The sequence below is a fragment of the Brassica napus genome, chromosome C4, assembly GCF_020379485.1.
Source record: "Brassica napus cultivar Da-Ae chromosome C4, Da-Ae, whole genome shotgun sequence".
NCBI classification, from domain to species: domain Eukaryota; kingdom Viridiplantae; phylum Streptophyta; class Magnoliopsida; order Brassicales; family Brassicaceae; genus Brassica; species Brassica napus.
In genome coordinates, this window is record NC_063447.1 from 38488583 (window position 1) to 38508344 (window position 19762).

At 37.5% G+C, this 19762-nt stretch overlaps 4 protein-coding genes and 1 non-coding gene across 6 annotated transcripts; 4 read left to right on the forward strand and 1 right to left on the reverse strand.

Moving 5' to 3' along the window:
- The first annotated feature begins 263 nt into the window (after positions 1 to 263).
- LOC125585336 lies at positions 264 to 3541 on the forward strand. The gene is made up of 10 exons (XM_048754218.1): positions 264 to 918; positions 1517 to 1790; positions 1856 to 1946; positions 2018 to 2142; positions 2220 to 2301; positions 2400 to 2517; positions 2592 to 2749; positions 2825 to 2939; positions 3013 to 3198; positions 3264 to 3541. The coding sequence occupies exons 1-10, from the start codon at positions 769 to 771 to the stop codon at positions 3387 to 3389; spliced, it is 1425 nt and encodes a 474-aa protein (XP_048610175.1). The 5' UTR covers positions 264 to 768; the 3' UTR covers positions 3390 to 3541.
- Positions 3542 to 5624: 2083 nt separating this feature from the next.
- Positions 5625 to 9790, forward strand: LOC106393719. Its single transcript, XM_048755855.1, has 2 exons — positions 5625 to 6729; positions 6828 to 9790. The coding sequence occupies exons 1-2, from the start codon at positions 5625 to 5627 to the stop codon at positions 9788 to 9790; spliced, it is 4068 nt and encodes a 1355-aa protein (XP_048611812.1).
- Positions 9791 to 11314: 1524 nt separating this feature from the next.
- On the forward strand, positions 11315 to 12524 carry LOC125586061. Its single transcript, XM_048755856.1, has 4 exons — positions 11315 to 11464; positions 11867 to 12140; positions 12203 to 12293; positions 12383 to 12524. The coding sequence occupies exons 1-4, from the start codon at positions 11315 to 11317 to the stop codon at positions 12522 to 12524; spliced, it is 657 nt and encodes a 218-aa protein (XP_048611813.1).
- Positions 11575 to 13717, forward strand: LOC125585337. Of its 2 annotated transcripts, XM_048754220.1 has the most exons (4): positions 11575 to 12140; positions 12203 to 13117; positions 13196 to 13310; positions 13384 to 13717. In XM_048754220.1, the coding sequence occupies exons 2-4, from the start codon at positions 12870 to 12872 to the stop codon at positions 13591 to 13593; spliced, it is 573 nt and encodes a 190-aa protein (XP_048610177.1). In that variant the 5' UTR covers positions 11575 to 12140; positions 12203 to 12869; the 3' UTR covers positions 13594 to 13717. The 2 variants fall into 2 exon arrangements, with proteins under 2 accessions (XP_048610177.1, XP_048610176.1); XM_048754219.1 differs by having other exon boundaries at positions 12203 to 13310.
- Positions 13718 to 15861: 2144 nt separating this feature from the next.
- Positions 15862 to 15941, reverse strand: TRNAL-UAG. The gene has a single exon. It is a non-coding gene; the product is annotated as a tRNA-Leu (tRNA).
- Positions 15942 to 19762: the final 3821 nt, after the last annotated feature.

Genomic DNA, 19762 nt, shown 5'->3' on the forward strand with positions numbered 1-19762 from the left:
AGTAGTAGTTTTATGGCCCCACAGGATAACTCAAGGCCAATATGTTACCATTATAAAGCATGGACTCGTCGTTGTTTTAGTATCTAAAAAACTTAGGATGAATCGTTGGAGATAATTTGCTTTTTAACATTATTCTATCATGAGGAGCACATAAGTAATAACTAGTTACGATTGAATTTGCTATTTTGGAGAAGAAGAGAGATAAACCGTAAGACCATGATTAACCCGAGTTCTTACGGTGAGGTTCTTAGCTTCGGTTAAGAACAGTTTCTTAACTTTTAACTAAGAAAAAAGTAAGAACCGGCTCTTAAATCTTATAACATAAAGAACAAGGCTACTCTCTTTTTAGAGCTCCACGTCATCAAATAGGAGAGCGAGAAGCTGCCACGTGTCGAAGCATCCAAACGCATCGCGTTGTTTAGTCTGTGGGTTATAGACGCTTTGTTTGTTGGGCCTTGCCATTTAGCCCATGCAATATAAGATTATACAAAACACAGAGCTTTGAGTTAGGTTTACGGTGGTTGTTTTGTTGCGTCTCCAGCTTAGATCGTTTCACTCCTTGCGCATCTGACCTTCCATCTCCTCCATCGCAAGACCTCAGAAACTGAACGAGCGTCTTTAATCCCGTCATTAATCTATCACCCACGATCTGGATTCAATGCGATATTTTGATGTGCGATGCGTTTGAGACGACTATAAGAAGGTATCTTTCGTTCTTCTCAGATACTACATCACTTCCGTTCTACATTCTTCTCGGAAAAAAGTGCTATGGCTAACGTTTTGGTTCTCCTATCCGATCTCCATTCCGGTCGCTCTTCCTCCGCCGTCGAAGTCCGCTTGCTCCGCTTCTGGGAGGCCAGAAACGTCCGCCGTAGTGGAGAACTCATGGGCGTCGACATGCTCTTACTCGACTCGCAGGTTAGGTTTTACATCCGCCATTGGTTTTGATTATCCGATTGAATCTGTACGCGTAGCCGCCGTCTTGAATCCATATTAAAAGCACGCCGATCAAATCTTTGGTTCTTGCTGATGCTCATAATATATTTAATTAATTGGTTCACAACTTCACTGCCTTGAGTTTACATTTGTCGGAATTATTGATGGAAGATTTCGTAGATAATTATATAAGGTTTGTCAGTTTCTTCACGTTGGCTTTTGTTGATAATTTTATAAGATTTGTATATAATAATTTTTAGATCTACCTTATTATGATTTGCCTTGAGTTTACATTTGTTGGATTCATTGATATAAGATTTGCGAGATAATTATATGAGGTTTGTCAGTTTATAATTATGTTATTTAAGATTTTAAAAGATTTGTTGGATAATAATATTTAGTTCTCGCTCATTATGATCTAAATATTTGGTTACTAGGTTCACAACTTCATTGCCTTGAGTTTACATTTGTTAGATTTAGAAAATTATTTGAGGTTTGTCGGTTTATTCAGAGTTTTGTATAAGATTTGTTTAGATTTTTTTTCTTTGTTAATCATAGTTGTGTTTTGTTTCATTTTCAGTCAACCATGATGCCGGCTACAGTTAATGTTAACCGTCTCGCAACACACCTGACTAATCTTGAAGAGGGTTCGGTCTACTCTCTTACAGGTTTTGAAGTCACACATTGTAACCAGAATTATCGCCTGTCAGACTCTTCTCTACTAATCCGGTTTACCGACTCCACCTCTTTCAAGAAGGTCACCGAACCAGCCGTTCCAATACCTCTTGAATCATTCCGGTTCCGTAACTACAGTGAAATGCTTGGTCTTGCTAATTCCAACAATCAATTACCGGGTAATGCTCCTCTTATTACCTCTTCTGATTACATATATATATATCTGATAGTCTTTTGCTCACAGATCTTATTGGCGAGATTACTGCTGTCAAGAGTACGGTAACTGACCCTCCTCAGGATAAGAATCGTGTCATGGCGACCATTAGGATGGACAAGTAAGTTTTTATGAGCTTCAGTATCTTCACAGTTGTTTTGTCTTCTTACTGTTCAGTTTCCAAAATTGCAGTGACACGTCTGTGACTATGAGCCTCTTTGACGCTCAGGCTGTTAAGATTCATAATCAGCTAGAACAGATAGGAGTGGATCCAAGGGTTGTTGTTGCAACCAGTGTGAACCCAAAGATTGTGGGAGGTAAGCAACCAGTGTGATACAAACATGTCTAGCCCTGAAATGATGTTGATATCATTCATACTCGACTTATAATGCAGGGCGTCTGTTTTTGAACGCCACATCCGGCACACACATCTATTTCGACAAGCAAACAGATGCAGGGGAACGATTGTTTTACAGGTATCAGTTTGCGTGCCATTGCTTTCAAACATCTTGATTGTAGTATTTTCTGAACTGTGCATGGGAGTGCCTAAGGACATTGTTATCTTCGTAAACAGGTTGGTTGAGCGAGACACTGGACTCCCGCCAGTAGCTCCGCTGCTAAAGAGTTATGCTAAGGTGGAGAAGCTGAGTATATCTGAGCTCAATGATTTTGTCGTCACTGCTACGTCTCAGGTTTGTTAGCATGATTGTCATGACCCATATCGAATGTGATTTAGAATTCTTAATCTGACTTTATAACAATGCAGGAAATTGATTTCATTTGCGCCGGAAAGGTGACTGGAGTGAAATTGGACAAGGGGTGGTGCTATGTTTCCTGTTCAAAATGTTTCAAGAAACTCCAACGGTCTGTCTCATCTCTCACGTGTATGTCTTGCAACAACACCAGTGCAGTTGGTGTTCTTCGGTATGTACTTACCCTAAGCGGCTTAATCATCTACGCTGAACTAACTGTGTGATTTGAAAATTTTATATGCACTAGATACCGTGTGGAGATGTCAATCGCAGACGAGACTGGTGAAGGTTTGTTTGTTGCGTTTGATGGAGTTATTGCGAAGCTCCATAACATGAGGGCCCATGAAGCTGCCAACCTCTTGGTACGTTATTTTATAAGGTGCTTTAATTGTCGGTTGAATATATACTTAGTGAACCGTACCATTGTAAATGCAGGCCGGTGATGATGTCAACCCCGAAGAAACTGATGCTCCTCCGTTTGTTCGAGACATGGAGGGAAAGTCATACACGTTCCAGGTGAAGGTGGGCCCATACAATTTCACAGCAAATCATCAAAGCTTCACCATCTCACGTATTCTCGGGGAGGGTGAACGTGCGCCACAGCCTGAGTTTGTTGAAGATGTAATACTCTTATATCCTCCACTACCGTTTCTGCTTTGAATAAATTTAACGTTTTCATTCTATAGGGTGGTGACGATGACAATGGAGATGACAACGACGGTGCTGGCTTGGTGAGACGTAAGATGAAGGATGGTGGATGTAGCAAGTCCGCAGGGCCATCTGCTAAGTCTAAGAAGGCACGGAAGGCATAAGTGGGAAGGCAGATACCCCTTCTCAATAATAATAAAGTTTTTGCTTTTTTTTCAATAGACAATTATGCATTTGGTGTTTCTCCTTTGGTGTTTTTATCTTTGTTGACAATTGCGTTTTCTTTATGAACAAGTATGCATTTGGTATTTCCCTATTTATTATTCCATGTTTCGTGATAGCTTATAATTTTATCTACCATTATTAAAGATCGAATTATTTTGCAAAAATGATATTGTTTATTTTCCTTGGGAATAAACCAGCTAGCGTTACATAACATCAATTTCCCATAAAATATTTTTAGTTGTTTATTTGTTTCCATTATGTGGATTTAGTATATTTGTCCACTTATTACCTTCATGGTGATTAGCATGTTCCTATAAAAAATCAAACAAATAGATCATTGTTTTGGCGGTGGTCTCTTTGCGTTACTGATTTCATAAAGTACAAGCGCTCCTGTAAATATATATTGTTTATTCTCTCTTTATTGACATTTGAGTTGTTCCTTTTTTTATGTTATGTGCTATCTTACGGCTTTAACTATATTTATAAAACATCTAATTATTTTAGCAGAACTGTTAACGTCGACCATTTATACAGTATTATTATGTAAATGTCACAATTATCATTCCATCAATGGTTTTTTTTTAAAAAAAATGATCAGTTAGTATACAATTTATAAATTTGTTCGGTATTGAATTTAATATCTTATATCTTTTATGTTATAAGATATTAGTTTAGATCATTTAAAAATATTAAAAAAAAAATACACCTAAATAGCTAGGTACTAAAAAATATATTATTGACAATCATTACATAGCTTTGGAATATTTATCGATTACACCTATTAATATTCAAACTGATAAATGTTTAAAAGGTTATAAATTCTCTCTGGCATGTTTACTACCGTCACTATGAACACAATTCCTGATGCAACTCTTCACATACGCATCAGTCACTTTGTAACTGCCAATTAAATGCCTCGCAGAAGGCTGTATATGTGGGACGCTAGATCGTCAGCAATACATACACGTCCCTCATGAACCCTCAAGATCCACTAAACAACTGAGAAAAACCATACTCGAAGATTTCTTTACGATGAGGTTATGGTGAAGAATTCAACTGCCCAATCCTCAGACGCATCTAACGTTGCTACTACCTCGATTACATGTTTGTATTATCTACTTATCCATATCAGTCGGCGAATTTTTTATACTTGAGTTTTACTGACATATTAAAGTTCCGGCTCGACCCTTTGAACAAAAACTAAATTTTCAACCACATTCTCATACGGTCCAGGTGCAGCGCGACATGTGAGGGCTGTCATTCGAGCATCTAAGAGAAGACAGCCATCGACGAGAGGTTATGCATTTATTTTGTTTTGGAACATATTAACTGAGAGTTGGGTCCGCATGTACTAACACAGACTACACGTTTTTAAAATTTACTTCTTAGATCCAACTGAGCAACCAAATAAACGAAGAAGAGGGAGACCGTCACTTAAACATCAAAGTACAACACACACAGTTTTATAAAGAAAAATACATAGAAGTGAATATACAGTGTCTAAATAAACATCATATTTCTTTTTGTCGAGGTCAATGCTCTTCCTCGAATGGAGATACTGACGTGCTTCATCGGCCGTGGCTAAATGAAATATACAGAGTACCTGAGTCATCGCATAACAATAATCAAGCGAGCAGCATACCATCTGGTACACAAGAATTATGTTGAACAAATAATTGCTGGTTTACCGAACTTTCTGTTTTCTAATCACGACCACGTTGCAGGTTCTGCTAAAAAAGCAAGATTTCTTAGGAAGGCACTATGTGTACGTAAGAAGGAGTCGCAATTCACACAATCAAGCGATAATAAAGGTCAGTGTTGTGCTCAACTATTCGTATAAATAATAAAGACAGAACTGTAGTAAAACATATTCGGTCAACACACAATCTAATACTCTGGCCCATAATATGTTGTGATCAGGAAAAAGGAAAAAAAAAAGTGATGCCAGGTACGAGATAGTATCATGTCCATCATGCAACGCTTTACTGTGGGCTGGTGAAGCTGTTGGTGGTGATATCAACCGCGGGGAAGGACAGTTCAGCATTTGTTGTCAACAGGGCAGAGTCAGGCTACCACCCGTGCGAGAAGCACCGTCACCCCTCAAAGAACTTCTTGAAAGTAATAAATTCCGCCCCAACATCAGAGTAGCTAACAGTCTGTTGGCATTCACATCAATGGGTGCTAATGTGGATCACAGTGTAACTGGTACTTCTGGACCATTTACATACCGGGTCAATGGACAGGTTATACACAGGATCGGGTCTCTACTACCTGACGATGGTGCTCTGCCAGAATATTTACAGTTATATATTTTTGACACCGATAATGAGCTAGAAAACAGAAAAAGAGCGTTCACTCAAGGTTCCTCCTCTTTGGCTATCCCTGACAGTATTATTGTTCAGTTAATTGAGATGATGGACAAACATAACCACCTTGCAAAGACGTTTCGTCACGCCCGTGATAGATTTAAAGAGACTGGTACCATTGAGTACAGTATCACTCTGGTCAGTCAAACTAACCTTGGACGTCAGTATGATCTACCAAGTGCGAGCGAGATTGGTGGATTGATTGTTGGGGACCTATCTGCGACGTCTGTTGGTAGAGATATTGTTGTGGAGCTTAAATCATCTGCTTTGCAGCGAATAAATGATCAACACCCCCTGATGATGAGTCTCCAATATCCATTGTTGTTTCCGTACGGGGAGACTGGATATAACCAGAGACTGCCATATGAAGGTCCTCAGATGTCTAAAATAAGAAGAGAATATATGACAATGCGTGAGTTTTACGCTTATCAGTTTCAGACTCGGCCAACTGAGGGAATGACAATCATAAAAGGCGGGAGATTGCTGCACCAGTATATTGTAGATGCATACACTGCAACCGAGCAAGAGAGATTAAGGTTTATTCTGTTGAACCAAAAGAAACTCCGAGCAGATTTGTATAGCAACTTGTGTGATGCTGTGGAGAGCGGAGATTCAGATGCAACACAGCTTGGCAGGAAGATCATTCTACCTTCTTCATTCACTGGTGGTCCTAGGTACATGGCTGAGAAGTATCAAGACGCAATGGCTATATGTCGGTGGTATGGCAATCCTCATCTGTTCATCACAGTCACAGCAAATCCAAACTGGGTGGAGTTAAAGCATCATCTGGACGCATACGGTGGTGAATCTGCTAATAGCCGACCCGACCTTGAATGTAGACTGTTCAAACTCAAACTGGAGGAGATGGTTTCTGATTTCAAGAAAGGAGTTTTCTTTCCCAAAACTTCTGCAGGTAAACACTCTTTATCGTTATATTAGCATATTAATTTATATATGTTACATACTCAAATTGTGTTATTAACTTGATTGTTTTTTTTTTGGAAAATTTAGTTGTATACACCATTGAATTCCAGAAACGAGGACTGCCTCATGCCCATATTTTATTATGGTTAGAAGGCATTAAGAAAGAAGCAACCACCTCAATGATTGATCAGTATATATCAGCTGAATTGCCAGACAGAGATGTAGATCCTGAAGGTTTTGCATTGGTCGACCGCCATATGATTCATGGGCCATGCGGAAAACGTCGACCAACATCACCTTGCATGGACAAGGGAGAGTGCACCAAGGCTTACCCTAAGCCGTTATCAGATCATTCACACATTGACAAGTCTGGGTTTGTCAGATACAGAAGGCGATCAAATCCCAAGCATTTAGTCTTGAAGAGCAATATTGAGATAGGGAATCAGTACGTTGTCCCTCACAACCTCAGTCTCCTTAAAAAATATCAGGCCCATATCAATGTTGAATGGTGCTGCAGAACCAGTGCAATCAAATATCTTTTTAAATACATTACAAAAGGTGTTGATCGAGCTACTGTTCTTTTAAAGGAGGTGGAAAAAAGAGGCGATGGGAAGGAGAAAAAGAAAGAAGGGGTGGATGTGGTCAATGAGATAGATAGATATATGGAATGTCGATACATCTCTGCATGTGAGGCCTCATGGAGATTATTTGCCTTTCAGATACATCACAATCAACCTAATGTTATTAAGCTGCCTGTACATCTACCAGGTCAGCACTATACTGTCTACGACGAGTCTTCTAACTTAGAAGAAGTTATTTCAAAAGAAGACATCGAGAAAACGATGTTAACTGCATGGTTTGTAGCATGTGAAACGTATGAAGAAGCACGAGACCTGACGTACGTTGAGCTCCCTACTAGGTTCGTTTATCACACATCAGGGAAACTATGGACCCCCAGGAAAACGGGTGGAGCAATAGGCAGGGTGGTTTACGTCAGTCCAGCGGCCGGTGATAACTATTTCTTGCGGATTTTGGTAAATGTTGTTAGAGGCCCAAGGTGTTACGAGGACTTAAGAACAGTTGGTGGTGTGGTGTTTAAAAAGTATAGAGAAGCATGTTACGCACGCGGTTTGCTTGACGACGACAGAGAGTGGCATGATGCTATAGAGGAGCCATCATATTGGGCTACTGGTCGCCAGCTCAGACGGTTGTTTATGATTATCTTATTGTTTTGTCGAGTTGTAAATCCACTGAAGCTTTGGGAACATACCTGGAAGTTCCTGGCAGAAGACATCCTCTACACGAAACGCAAAGAATTCAGATTCCCAGGTCTTGAGCTCAACGACGACCAGCTGAAGCAATATACTCTCATCGAGCTCGAGCAACTCTTGAAGGAGAATGATCAGTCACTTGCGGACTACCCTGACATTCCATTGCCTGATGATGCTATTTTGACTGAGATTTCAAACACAGTGCTGATGCAGGAGTTGAGTTATGACATTCAGCAGGAGAATGAGACACATACAGAGTTGTTTGCATCAATGAATCAAGATCAGAAAATGGTATATCATGCAGTGCTTCAATCTGTTGATAAGCAATCTGGGCAGTTGTTTTTTGTTAATGGGGCAGGAGGTACAGGTAAAACATACCTATACAGGACCATCATCGCAAAGCTTAGATCAACCAATAAAGTTGTTATCCCAGTCGCATCATCTGGTGTTGCTGCGCTATTGCTCCCAGGAGGAAGAACAGCCCATTCTCGGTTCAAACTGCCGCTTACACTGAGCGATGTGTCAATGTGTAATATTCCCAAGTGTTCTATGTTGGCTTCATTGATAGCAAAGTCGGATTTAATAATCTGGGACGAAGCTCCGATGGCCCATCGCCAAGCATTTGAGACACTTGACCGTTCACTCCGGGATTTGTTGAGTCCTTCAGATCCAACGGCTTCCGACAAACCATTTGGTGGTAAGACCGTTCTCTTGGGAGGTGATTTCAGGCAAATATTACCAGTCGTGCCTCAAGGAAGACGTCCAGACACAGTCCTTGCATCAATCAGCAAATCTTATCTATGGAAAAAGGCAGAAGTTTATACTCTTTCCATGAACATGCGATTGGAAAAAGAAGAAAGGGAATTTGCTAAATGGATCCTTGAGGTTGGTGATGGAACAGCTGATACCATCCTCTCTCATACGAGCAGCAATGAAGAGGGTGAACAAATTGTTGTGGACCAAAGATTCATGATCCCTTCAACAGATAAACCACACGAAGCACTAGCAGCTGCGGCATATCCTGACTTCCTTCATAATTATCGGAACAAGAAGTACTTGACAGAGAGAGCGGTGCTGACACCTACAAATAGTACTGTTCATGAGCTAAATGCATACATGCTGTCCCAAGTTCCCTCACAAGCTAAAGAGTATTTGAGCTCCGATTCCGTTGAGCTGGAGGCCACACCAGAAGATGATTGGAGTAGCCACTATACTCAAGAGTATCTTAATTCTCTTGAGTTCTCTGGACTGCCTAACCACAGACTATGCCTGAAGGTGGGGTCCCCGGTGATGATGCTGCGTAATCTTAACCAAGCGTATGGGTTATGCAATGGGACACGGATGATAGTCAGTCGTGTAGGTGACAGGATAGTAGAAGTTGAGATCATGACTGGCACACAAGTAGGCAAAACAGTGTTGATCCCTCGAATACAGCTTTCTCCTCTTGACACCGTGCATCCATTCACGTTTTGCCGCCGTCAGTATCCTCTGCGCTTATGCTACGCAATGACAATCAATAAAAGTCAGGGACAAAGTCTCAAACAAGCTGCTTTGTACCTCCCTAGATCGGTCTTCACCCATGGCCAGTTGTACGTAGCTTTATCTAGAGTGACATCACCAGAGGGGCTTAAGATATTAGACGATTCTTCTGATTCGGACGGTACGGACGGAGTAAGAAATATTGTGTACAAAGAGATCTTCCAGGGCCTCTGTGACAGAAAGGTTTACATTCAAGTGATTTTCTTAATATGTCAGTCTCATACGGATTGTTTCGACTAATAACCAAATCAAAATGCTTGCAGGGAAAGAAGGCACTGTGGACTTGAACATCCAAAAATCATGTACTTCTACTGCAGTTTTATTCCACCTTATGCAGTTCTGTTCTAATCAATCATATATCCTTCTCATTTTCTCTGTTATTTTCAGTGTGCAACCCTCATGGATCAAATGGTGAGAACACTTTCATTCCAGTGATTGGATCAAGCGTCAAGTATTATAACTTCATATTCTGTAAAAGACATTGGCGTGACTGTGAACATAGTGTTTCTTCTAACACACGCAATTCATCCTATCTGTTATCAAACTTTTTGAATTTTTCCACTCATTTACCCAGTCCTTACAATTTCATTATTACAACTCCATTTAATATTATCCTCTTTGGTTCCTACTCTATTATTCACAGTTTGCAAACAACATATTAAAAACATATCACTCAACAACATATGGAACCCAGAAGAAAAACGTTAACAAGTCATGGCATGCAACAATGTATTCTATCACCAATGTATTCTCGACTGGATGCGCTCGAATAAAATATTCTTTACCATCCTCATGAATACTCTACACCTATTAACCAGGCGGAATAAATTGGTAAATAGTGTTTGATCAAAAAAAAATAGAAGTTTATGATCTGAAGCACGCAATGCATCATGTTTGTTATTTACCTTTAAGATTTTCCACTTTTATTTTCAGTCATTACAATAGCATTCTAAAAAGTCGATTTTATCAATCCGGTTTAGTTGGCAAACTTAACCGGACATGTTATTGTCTTTAAGTATGTATATTAGTTTCGTGATACTTCTATTTCACTAATTCCTTAACATTAAGTTTTACAATCAAATGAACCAAAATAACAAATCAGACCGAACATGAAATTAAATAAAAATTTACAGGTTCATCAAAACCCCCCGTACTTACAAAATTGTATACATTACTAAAATGACTCAAACTGCATCTGAACTCTTAGCAACACTTATCAAACTCTAGAAAGGCACTGATCTTAGAACAGCTTACATATACTTCTGAGTACACGATACAGTCGAACACTAAATAAGTCTACCCCAAAAAAAAAAAAATATTAGATGATAATAATCTAGAAATACTAAATATAAATCTAATAACATACAGTGCAGCCTATTAGAACATGGCGTTACTCCACTTCCAAATTTCGCGTAAAAAAACGTCATTGGGCCTTATCAACATGCAGCCCATAATGACACGGATTTAAAAACATAATGTCACGATACGCAACGTTTTGGATCAGGTTACGCTGGGATTTCCTCGCGTCTCTAGCTCGAAAGTCGATTCACCTTGCGCATCTGACCCTCGGTCTCCTTCATCGCTCGAACTCATAAACCGACCAAACAATCATCTTTAATCACCCCCTCCCTAATTAATCTATCATCCACGATCTCGATTCAATGCGATGTGCAAGGCGTTAGAGTCGACTATAAGAAGGTATGCTTGGTTCTTCTCATAAACTACATCTCTTTCGTTTTAAACTAATCAAAAAAATACAGTACTATGGCTGACGATTTAGTTTTCCTCTCCGATCTCCAGGCCGGTCACTCATCCTCCACCGTCGAAGTCCGCTTGCTCCGCTCTTGGGATGCTAGAACCCTACGCCGTGGTGGAGAACGAATGAGCGTCGAGATGCTCTTGCTTGACTCTCAGGTTATGTTTTACATCCGCCGTTAGTTTAACGATTTCCCGACTGAAAACAAATATTCAAATATTATATATCTACCCGACGATCATTTTTTTTATCTTCCTGATTAAAATATATAATATAAAAAATATCCAATAAGATTTATTTACATATTTACATCTTCATACATATTTGTTAGATTTATTTACATATTTACATCAAATTTGTTAGATTGATTTACATCAGATTTGTTAGATTTGTTGGATTTATTTCAATAAGATTTGTTAGATAGTTGTATGATATTTGTTATATATCCTCACGTAAGAATTGATAGATTGATAGATAATTATATATTTAATCAATTCTGTGGCACTTTCTTTTATTCCATCTGTTTTTGTTAATTGTATTTGTGTTTGTTTCATTTTCAGGCGACCATGATGCCGGCTTCTGTGAACGTTAACCGTCTCGCAACGCACCAGACTAATCTTGAAGCGGGTACGGTTTACTCCCTGACCGGTTTTGAAGTAACAAGGTGTAACCAGGATTACCGCCTCTCGGACTCTTCTCTACTAATCCGGTTTACTGACTCCACCACTTTCGAGAAGATCACTGACCCGGCTGTTCCGATACCTCTTGAATCATTCCGGTTCCGTAACTACAGTGAGATGCTTCGTCTTGCTAACTCCAACAACCAACTTCCAGGTAATGATCCTCTTATCATCTCCTCCGACAACATATTTAAGTTTCTGATAGTCTTTTCACAGATCTTATTGGTAAGATAACTGCTGTCAAGAGTACGATCACTGAACCTCCTCTGGACAAGAACCGTGTTAGTGCAACCATCAAGATGGACAAGTAAGTTTTTATGAATTATGATGTCTTAACAATCATTTTTGGAAATTGTAACTACAATATTCTCACTGTTATGCCTTCCCACAATGCAGTGACACATCTGTGACTTTAACACTCTTTGACGCTCAAGCTGTGAAGATCCATAACCAGCTCGCTCAGATGGCGGTAGATCCACGAATTTGCGTTGCAACCAGTGTGAATCCGAGAATGGTGGGAGGTAAGCAACCAGTTTAACACTAAAATGGCTGCCTCTGTAATGATGTCGAGTTCATACATATTCTACTCATAATGCAGGGCGTCTGTTTTTTAATGGCACAGCCGGCACACACATCCATTTCGACGTGGAAACAGTTGCCGGGGAAAGTTTGTTTTCCAGGTAGCATTTTCCGAGACATTACTTTTAAACATACCGTGACTATAAAATTCTCTATTTGTTCATGGATGTGCCTAATCACATTGTTATCTTCGTAAGCGGTTTGCTTGAACAAGACACTGGGCTTGCGCCAGTAGGACGGCTGGTAAGGAGTTTTGCTAAGGTGGAGACACTGAGCATAGCTGAGCTGAACGATTTTGTCCTCAATGCTTCGTCTCAGGTTGGCTATCATAGTTGTGATACTCTATATGGAATGTAAATTATCATGGTCGTATCCTAACTTTACAACCATGCAGAACATTGATTTCATTTGTACGGGGAAAGTTACTGGAATCAAGTTAGACAAGGGGTGGTGCTATGTCTCCTGTGCAAAATGCTTCAGGAAACTCCACCGGTCTGTCTCATCGCTCACGTGTCTATCTTGCAACAACACCGATGCAGTTGGTATCCTTCGGTATGTACTGACTCTGATCAAGTTAAACATGTACGTTAAACTTGATGTGTTATTTGATACATTTATTCTACGCGCTAGGTACCGTGTGGAGATATCAATTGCAGACGAGACTGGTGAGGGTTTGTTTGTTGCGTTTGATGGAGTTATGGCGAAACTCCATAACATGAGGGCCCATGAAGCTGTCAACCTCTTGGTACGTTCTTCAATTCTGTGATTTATTTGTCAGCTGAATATATACTCAAGCAATCGTATCATTGTACATGCAGCCTGGTAATGATGTCAACCCCGAAGAATCTGATGCCCCTCAGTTTGTTCTAGACATGGAGGGAAATACATACACGTTTCAGGTTAAGGTGGGGCCATACAATTTCACGGCAAATAATCACAGCTTCACCATTTCACGCATTCTCGGTGAGGGTGACCCTGAGCCACAACCTGCGTTCGTTGATGATGTGAGATCCTTATATTTGCCCTAGCGTCTGTTTTTTTACCTGCATATAACTTTTCCATTCGATAGGGTGCTGCTGATGACAATGGAGACGACAACAACGATGTGTAGAATCGGTCAAGTTGCATGCGTGGAAACGCATACTACATTCTAAATAATAATGAAGTTGTTTTTTCTTTTTAAACCAAGTATGCATTTCGTTTTTATACTTTGCTGTTTATCTTTTTTGCCATTCGAGTGTTTCCTATATACACAAGTATGCATTTCGTATTAACATATTTCATAATTTCTACTATCTGTTACCTTATAGGTCGAACTAAATCTATTATGCCTTGGCAATATTCCGTTTCTTTTTTTCCTTTTACTTATAGATTATGACCTTATACAATAGAAAACAAATTTTGGTGATCATATAGCTTACCATCTCTTATTACATGCTCAAATTTTAGTGATCATATAGTTAAAATATACTTTTACCCTTTAATACATATTTTTTGGTCATTTTTGTCATTAAAAATTATTTTGTAACAAAAACTAAGAAAACTATCTTAAAAAATTATTAACATATACATAATATTTTGAAAACCACAACTCCGTTAGAGATTAGATACAGACACTATAAGCCAACTACAATATATATTCGTTTAACGCAACAAAACACTTTTAACTACCAAAAAATGTCATTGTACCAAGTAAAACAATACAAGCATAATTAATTAGCCTTTGACCAAAAATTCAACATTGCAAAAATAGTTGCGTCAAACACATTAAATTTTTGTTACCTGATATCTCATTGTAACTGAACCATTCTTCTAAACCAAAGTCTCCGATGTAAAACAATTACACGAAACTGCCCCCATCTACAAACACTCTATATAAACATCCAACCCGTGGAAACATACATATAAAACCTGTTATTCCTAAAATTATCAGGTGGAAAAAAAAACACTACAAATGGTATCTGACATTTCAGAACACAATTATGACTCGGACGAGAGCATTGGTAGTTCTGAAGAAAACTCCTATAACATACCCCCAACCATCTTTTTCAAGAATCAAACCCTCAGTTACTTTGTAGCAGAACCACTCCGTATGTATACAACTTCAGTGATTTGAAGAATGAATGTTTAGTTGCTGGCAATCCAAGGGCTCACTACATAGAGGGGTTGCTTCAATACTTTCAGTGCCGTAAATCTATCAAAGGACTTGACCATCTTCGTCAATCCGCAGATGGAAACTATGATAATGGTACCTATATTTATGGTATTTTAATGTTGTGCAGGGGCAACTTTGCTGAGGGACAATATTACCTCGATATGTTATCCTGGAAAACTAATCAGGACAGAACTACCCAATGCTTGACAATGCTTAAGCAATCCCTTAAAGCAATCAGGGTCAGTGTGAAGGCAAAATATGTAGCAAATACAGACACAATGGAACCCTTAGCAGATTGCAACACTCATGCGATGGATAGCGCATGCGAGGATTGTTATTACTTTAAGAAGATGAAAGAATTTGTTGACTACATTCGCAACAAAAAACAGTAGACAACACAGATCGGTCTTTCGATTTATTTTACAGGTGTTTTGTATTATGCTTATGCGTAATAATATGAATTTGACCGCCTCCTACCCGAGCCCATAAAGAAATTAGGGAAAATAAATAATTACTAAACCTACTAAATAAAATTAAATATTATCCTAATTTAAATAAATTTGGAACAAATAAATTATTAAATAATACGTTAGTATCAAATCAAATTTGTCTGAAGAGAGATCAGCATGTGTTTTGAACATAAACCAAAAGCATGGAAGGGAAAATATACACTTTCCAGGTCAAGTCGACTACTTATGATGACTGCAAAACACATACAACACCTTCCGAACCATGCAGATCTATCACCAACCATATACAAAAATTCTTAAAAGATTTTCCAAAAGATTCTTAAAAGATTTTCCAAAAACAAAATTATTAAAAACGGTCCGTCTCGCCATCAAATCCCGCGCGTAGCGCGGGCACCGCCTAGTAAGAGATATAAGAGCTGGTTCTTACCGTAAAAAAAAAGGTCAAATCATGAGTTAAGAACTTCAAATTAAGAGTCCGGATTAATTATGTTCCAGTGATGGATGAGAGCTATAGATTTATTCTCGGAGTTCTTCGAAGGCAAGGGTTTGAAGGGATCTCGAACTCGTGAAGCATGAGGCGACCAGAGTCGGTCGTTCAAGGAAACGAATCAAAAGGTTCAGCTGGCAAAATACCATATTAAATAGCTACAGTTGAAAAATTAAATAAAAGTTGACAGCTGTGGGATTTGAACCCACGCCCTTTCGGACCAGAGCCTAAATCTGGCGCCTTAGACCACTCGGCCAAACTGTCAGTTGGTTCTAGACTTACGAGTGTAAATAAGTACAGAAACTAGATTGGCTGTTGGTCGGTGTTTTTATTTTATTTTTTGATAGAAACTTTAATCGGCGTTTTTTTTTGTCAACTACCCATATGGTTAAAACGGTTGATAGGAATGTCACTCGAAAAGTATATAACTCTATTCGATCATATCTGATTTACATGAAAAAACCTACATTTCTCATCCTAGTTTCTTTTGCTAGTCAATTTGCACAAACATTTCTGCTCATGGAATATGAATCAACTCACACTTTTTATTTTAAATGTTGAATTTTATACATTCTTTGTTTAATAAAAAGTATCACTTTTCACATATATTAAGAAAATGATTTAAATGCATTTATGTTTTTTACTAATTACACATATTTAATCATTACTAATATTTAAAAATTATTTGTAAAATCAATTATGCAGTCTGCAATTAATATTAAGTTGAAATTAAATATAAATTATATTAAAATATTAAAATGACACTTTTTGTGTAACAAACAAAATGTCAAAATAACAGTTATTGTAGAAAAGATAGTTTATTGTGTGTAATTCCTAAAATTTTGCTTTCAACAGAAAAGCAATTAATATAGATATCCAAGGTGTCATCTCATCTTAAACTCCTCCACATAAGTCCAACTCTACCAATACGCAAACTTCATATTGCATATCAATTTGCTAAGAACATTTCTAAAAGTACACTCTATAATTTTAAAAATGAAGTTTTTTATTCTATAAAAGAACATACAAATTTGAAGTTTTGAGAAGTGAAATTTCAGATATAGAGTGTTACTATTCAAAACTTTCAATAAGAAATTTCATAATTTTATTTACATTTTGGTTCTTACAATTACACATTATATTTATGATTCTTAAATATTTCAATTTTATTTTCATAAATCCATGATTACACATAAATTAAATAAAACTTTAAAGTAAAATTTAAAATGTTTAAAACTAGATTTAGACAACAAAAATATTACAAAACAAACTTAACAAATGCACTAATTGGTCATATATGAGTGTATTACGAAATAATTTTATGGATTTAAATTAATTATGGAAAATATAAAACCATAGTATAAAGCATAAATATCTTTGAAGTTAAATTTGAAATTTTGATTTTGGAGAAAAACACCTTTGAATTTCAAATATAAAATTTTGCAAACTTCAAACTAGAGTGTCTTTTTTAAGATGGTCTAATGCCTATATCATAGCAAAAATAAACATTCTTTGTAAGTAAAACAGATTATTGAGTAAAGGGAATCAAAGATCACTTTGACGAAGAAGAGGTGAATGGTGAATCTAGGATAAGCGATGACTTTAATTGGAAAGGGATAATGTTGTAACATATTTATTTAAGTTTCTGTATAAAAAGGCATTAAATACTCTAAAGGGAGTGTTTAGACAGTGGTATAAGGAATTCTCAAACCAGAACAAGACAATTATAGACATCGATCCTCTTAAAGGGTCAATGAAACGATCTAATATGTTTTTGGTGTTTTGGAACATTAACAACCAACCAATCTTGAAATGAACAAAACATGTTTTTGATTTGGATTTCATAAACCATTCGTTTCTACAACCAATGAGTTCAAAGAATAAAAGATATTAGTTTACATTGCAAGTAGATATACAAATATAACTTTATTATTATTTACTCAGGCGGCTTAATTTAGCTTTTGTAATCAAACTCGGATTTTCTTAGAGCATCTGCATTGAAGGTTCAATGCCCAGGTTCACACTATTCCCAAAAACAAAAAAAAAATTATAATATTCTTATTTTTATGAACTCACTCCTTGCAGGTTCGCTGGGATGAACTCGGTTCATCACTGTAACGCGGGCTCCACGCTAGGCCTGGGCGTTCGGGTCTTCGGGTCGGATTCGGGCCGGTTCCTTTCGGATCCGGGTCTTTTCGGGTCCTAAATATTTAGACCCACTAGGTACTTAGAAATTTTCGATTCGGGTTCGGGTCAGTTCTGCTCGGATCCGGGTCGGTTCGGGTCTATAATTAAAATACCCATAAAATACCCGTAATTTTTCGGATCCATATCGGGTCCGGGTCGGGTTCGGGTATTTAGGATCTGAAAAGGACATGATATACCCAATTCCATCAACTTTAGTTGAATATTTGTCATATATATCTAAAATTTTACAAAACAACTTAAATGAAACTATTAATAAATAAAATAAAATATTTTAAAACTCTAAATTTTACATTTTAAAGCTTTATATTACTTTAAAAATGTTAAAAAATAATAACAAATTGTTGTTAACAAAAGATATTTCAACTAAATCATAAAATAATATATATATAATAGAATACAAAATATCATAGTTTTAGATATACATGTTTTTAAGTTGGGTACAAATCGGTTCTTATCGGATCGGATCTATTCGGGTCGGTTCTTTTCGGGTCCGGGTCTATTCGGGTCGGTTCCTTTTCGGTTCTGGCTCTTTCGGGTAAAAAAAATTTAGACCCAAAAGGTACTTTTAAATTTTCGCTCCGGTTCCGGGTCGGATATTTTTGGACCGGTTCCGGTTCGGGTCTTCGGGTCCAGGTTAAAATGCTCAGGCCTACCCCCACGCCACGTGGCGGCCCGCGATTGGTCCGCTTATTTTTTTTATTTTTTTATTTTAGAAAAAATCAAAAGAAAAAATAATAAAAAATAATAAAAAATTAAAATTATGATCCCCTCAAGGTTTATTGATGCAGATGCTCTGTTAGTTTATTTGACCAGTAACGATTTATTTGAATCGCTTGAAACATAACAAATCAAGAAAAAATTGGTTGCCGGAAACAAAGTGAAAGAACTAAGTTATTCTTCACTCTTCAAATTCGTAATGAATTAAGGAATATGGAAGTAAGATAACAAGTAAAAAGTATCATAGTTTCAAAGCTTCTCTTAATTTTCATTGAATACCTTCACATGGGATATAAGTAACTGATGAAAGTATTGGATATTACCGAATGGTGGTATATGATATGCCATTTACTATCTAATTTTTATTTTTGTTGAAGTTAGTTCTTCACTATTTTAACTCCTCCAATTTTTTCTTTATGATTTGATGATGTAAGTCACATAAGGCATGTAAGTCACATAAGGCTTGAAAGCAGAGGCATACAGATGCTTTACCATACGCGGTCACGTGCCCCTACTGTTTTCTATTTCTTATGAATATAATTCAAATAAATTTGGTCAAATATCTTTAGTTTTAGAGAAAACAAAAAAGAAATACCGATTCTATATTGTTTTTGGAATTTTTTTTTTTTTTTTAAACAGGAGGTTCAGTGGCGATCCGTAATCCGCACGTGGTTTCCGATTGCCAACCATCTAATCCCCCTAGCCCAGAACCAGCCGGCACTAATAACCATTACCCAAGGACCCAGCACCAACGCCGCGTTAACTTTAAACTTGGGAATGGCGTAAAGCATTCCGTGGCCACAAGGGATATTCGAACTCGGGTCCGTATTGGTGGAAGTAACTACCTCAAGACCACTAGCCCACCACCCCGTGGTTTGTTTTTGAAAATTTTCGTATTGTATTGTGCCTCTCTACCTAAGAAATATTTATAGACCCGACTCTGCTTAAAATATATTTTTCATCTTATATTTTCATGTCCTGAAAACTAATTAACTATTTTATAAACATAATTAACATAACACATATCATTCATAATAGCATGGAGTTTAGAATAAGTGAAAATAACAGTTTAAGAAAAATACGATCAATACGTTAAATGATAGTTTTTAGTGTTTTTAATTTTGTTTAATGATAAAATTTTGTGCTATAATTTTGTGCTA

Coding starts and splice junctions, on each gene's coding strand:
- LOC125585336 (XM_048754218.1), top strand. CDS start 769: ATGGCTAACGTTTTGGTTCTCCTATCCGATCTCCATTCCGGTCGCTCT. Junction 919..1,516: donor TGCTCTTACTCGACTCGCAG/GTTAGGTTTTAC, acceptor TTTCATTTTCAG/TCAACCATGATGCCGGCTAC. Junction 2,302..2,399: donor GGGGAACGATTGTTTTACAG/GTATCAGTTTGC, acceptor CTTCGTAAACAG/GTTGGTTGAGCGAGACACTG.
- LOC106393719 (XM_048755855.1), top strand. CDS start 5,625: ATGGGTGCTAATGTGGATCACAGTGTAACTGGTACTTCTGGACCATTT. Junction 6,730..6,827: donor CTTTCCCAAAACTTCTGCAG/GTAAACACTCTT, acceptor TGGAAAATTTAG/TTGTATACACCATTGAATTC.
- LOC125586061 (XM_048755856.1), top strand. CDS start 11,315: ATGGCTGACGATTTAGTTTTCCTCTCCGATCTCCAGGCCGGTCACTCA. Junction 11,465..11,866: donor TGCTCTTGCTTGACTCTCAG/GTTATGTTTTAC, acceptor TTTCATTTTCAG/GCGACCATGATGCCGGCTTC. Junction 12,294..12,382: donor GCAACCATCAAGATGGACAA/GTAAGTTTTTAT, acceptor CCCACAATGCAG/TGACACATCTGTGACTTTAA.
- LOC125585337 (XM_048754219.1), top strand. CDS start 12,870: ATGCTTCGTCTCAGGTTGGCTATCATAGTTGTGATACTCTATATGGAA. Junction 13,311..13,383: donor ATGAAGCTGTCAACCTCTTG/GTACGTTCTTCA, acceptor TTGTACATGCAG/CCTGGTAATGATGTCAACCC.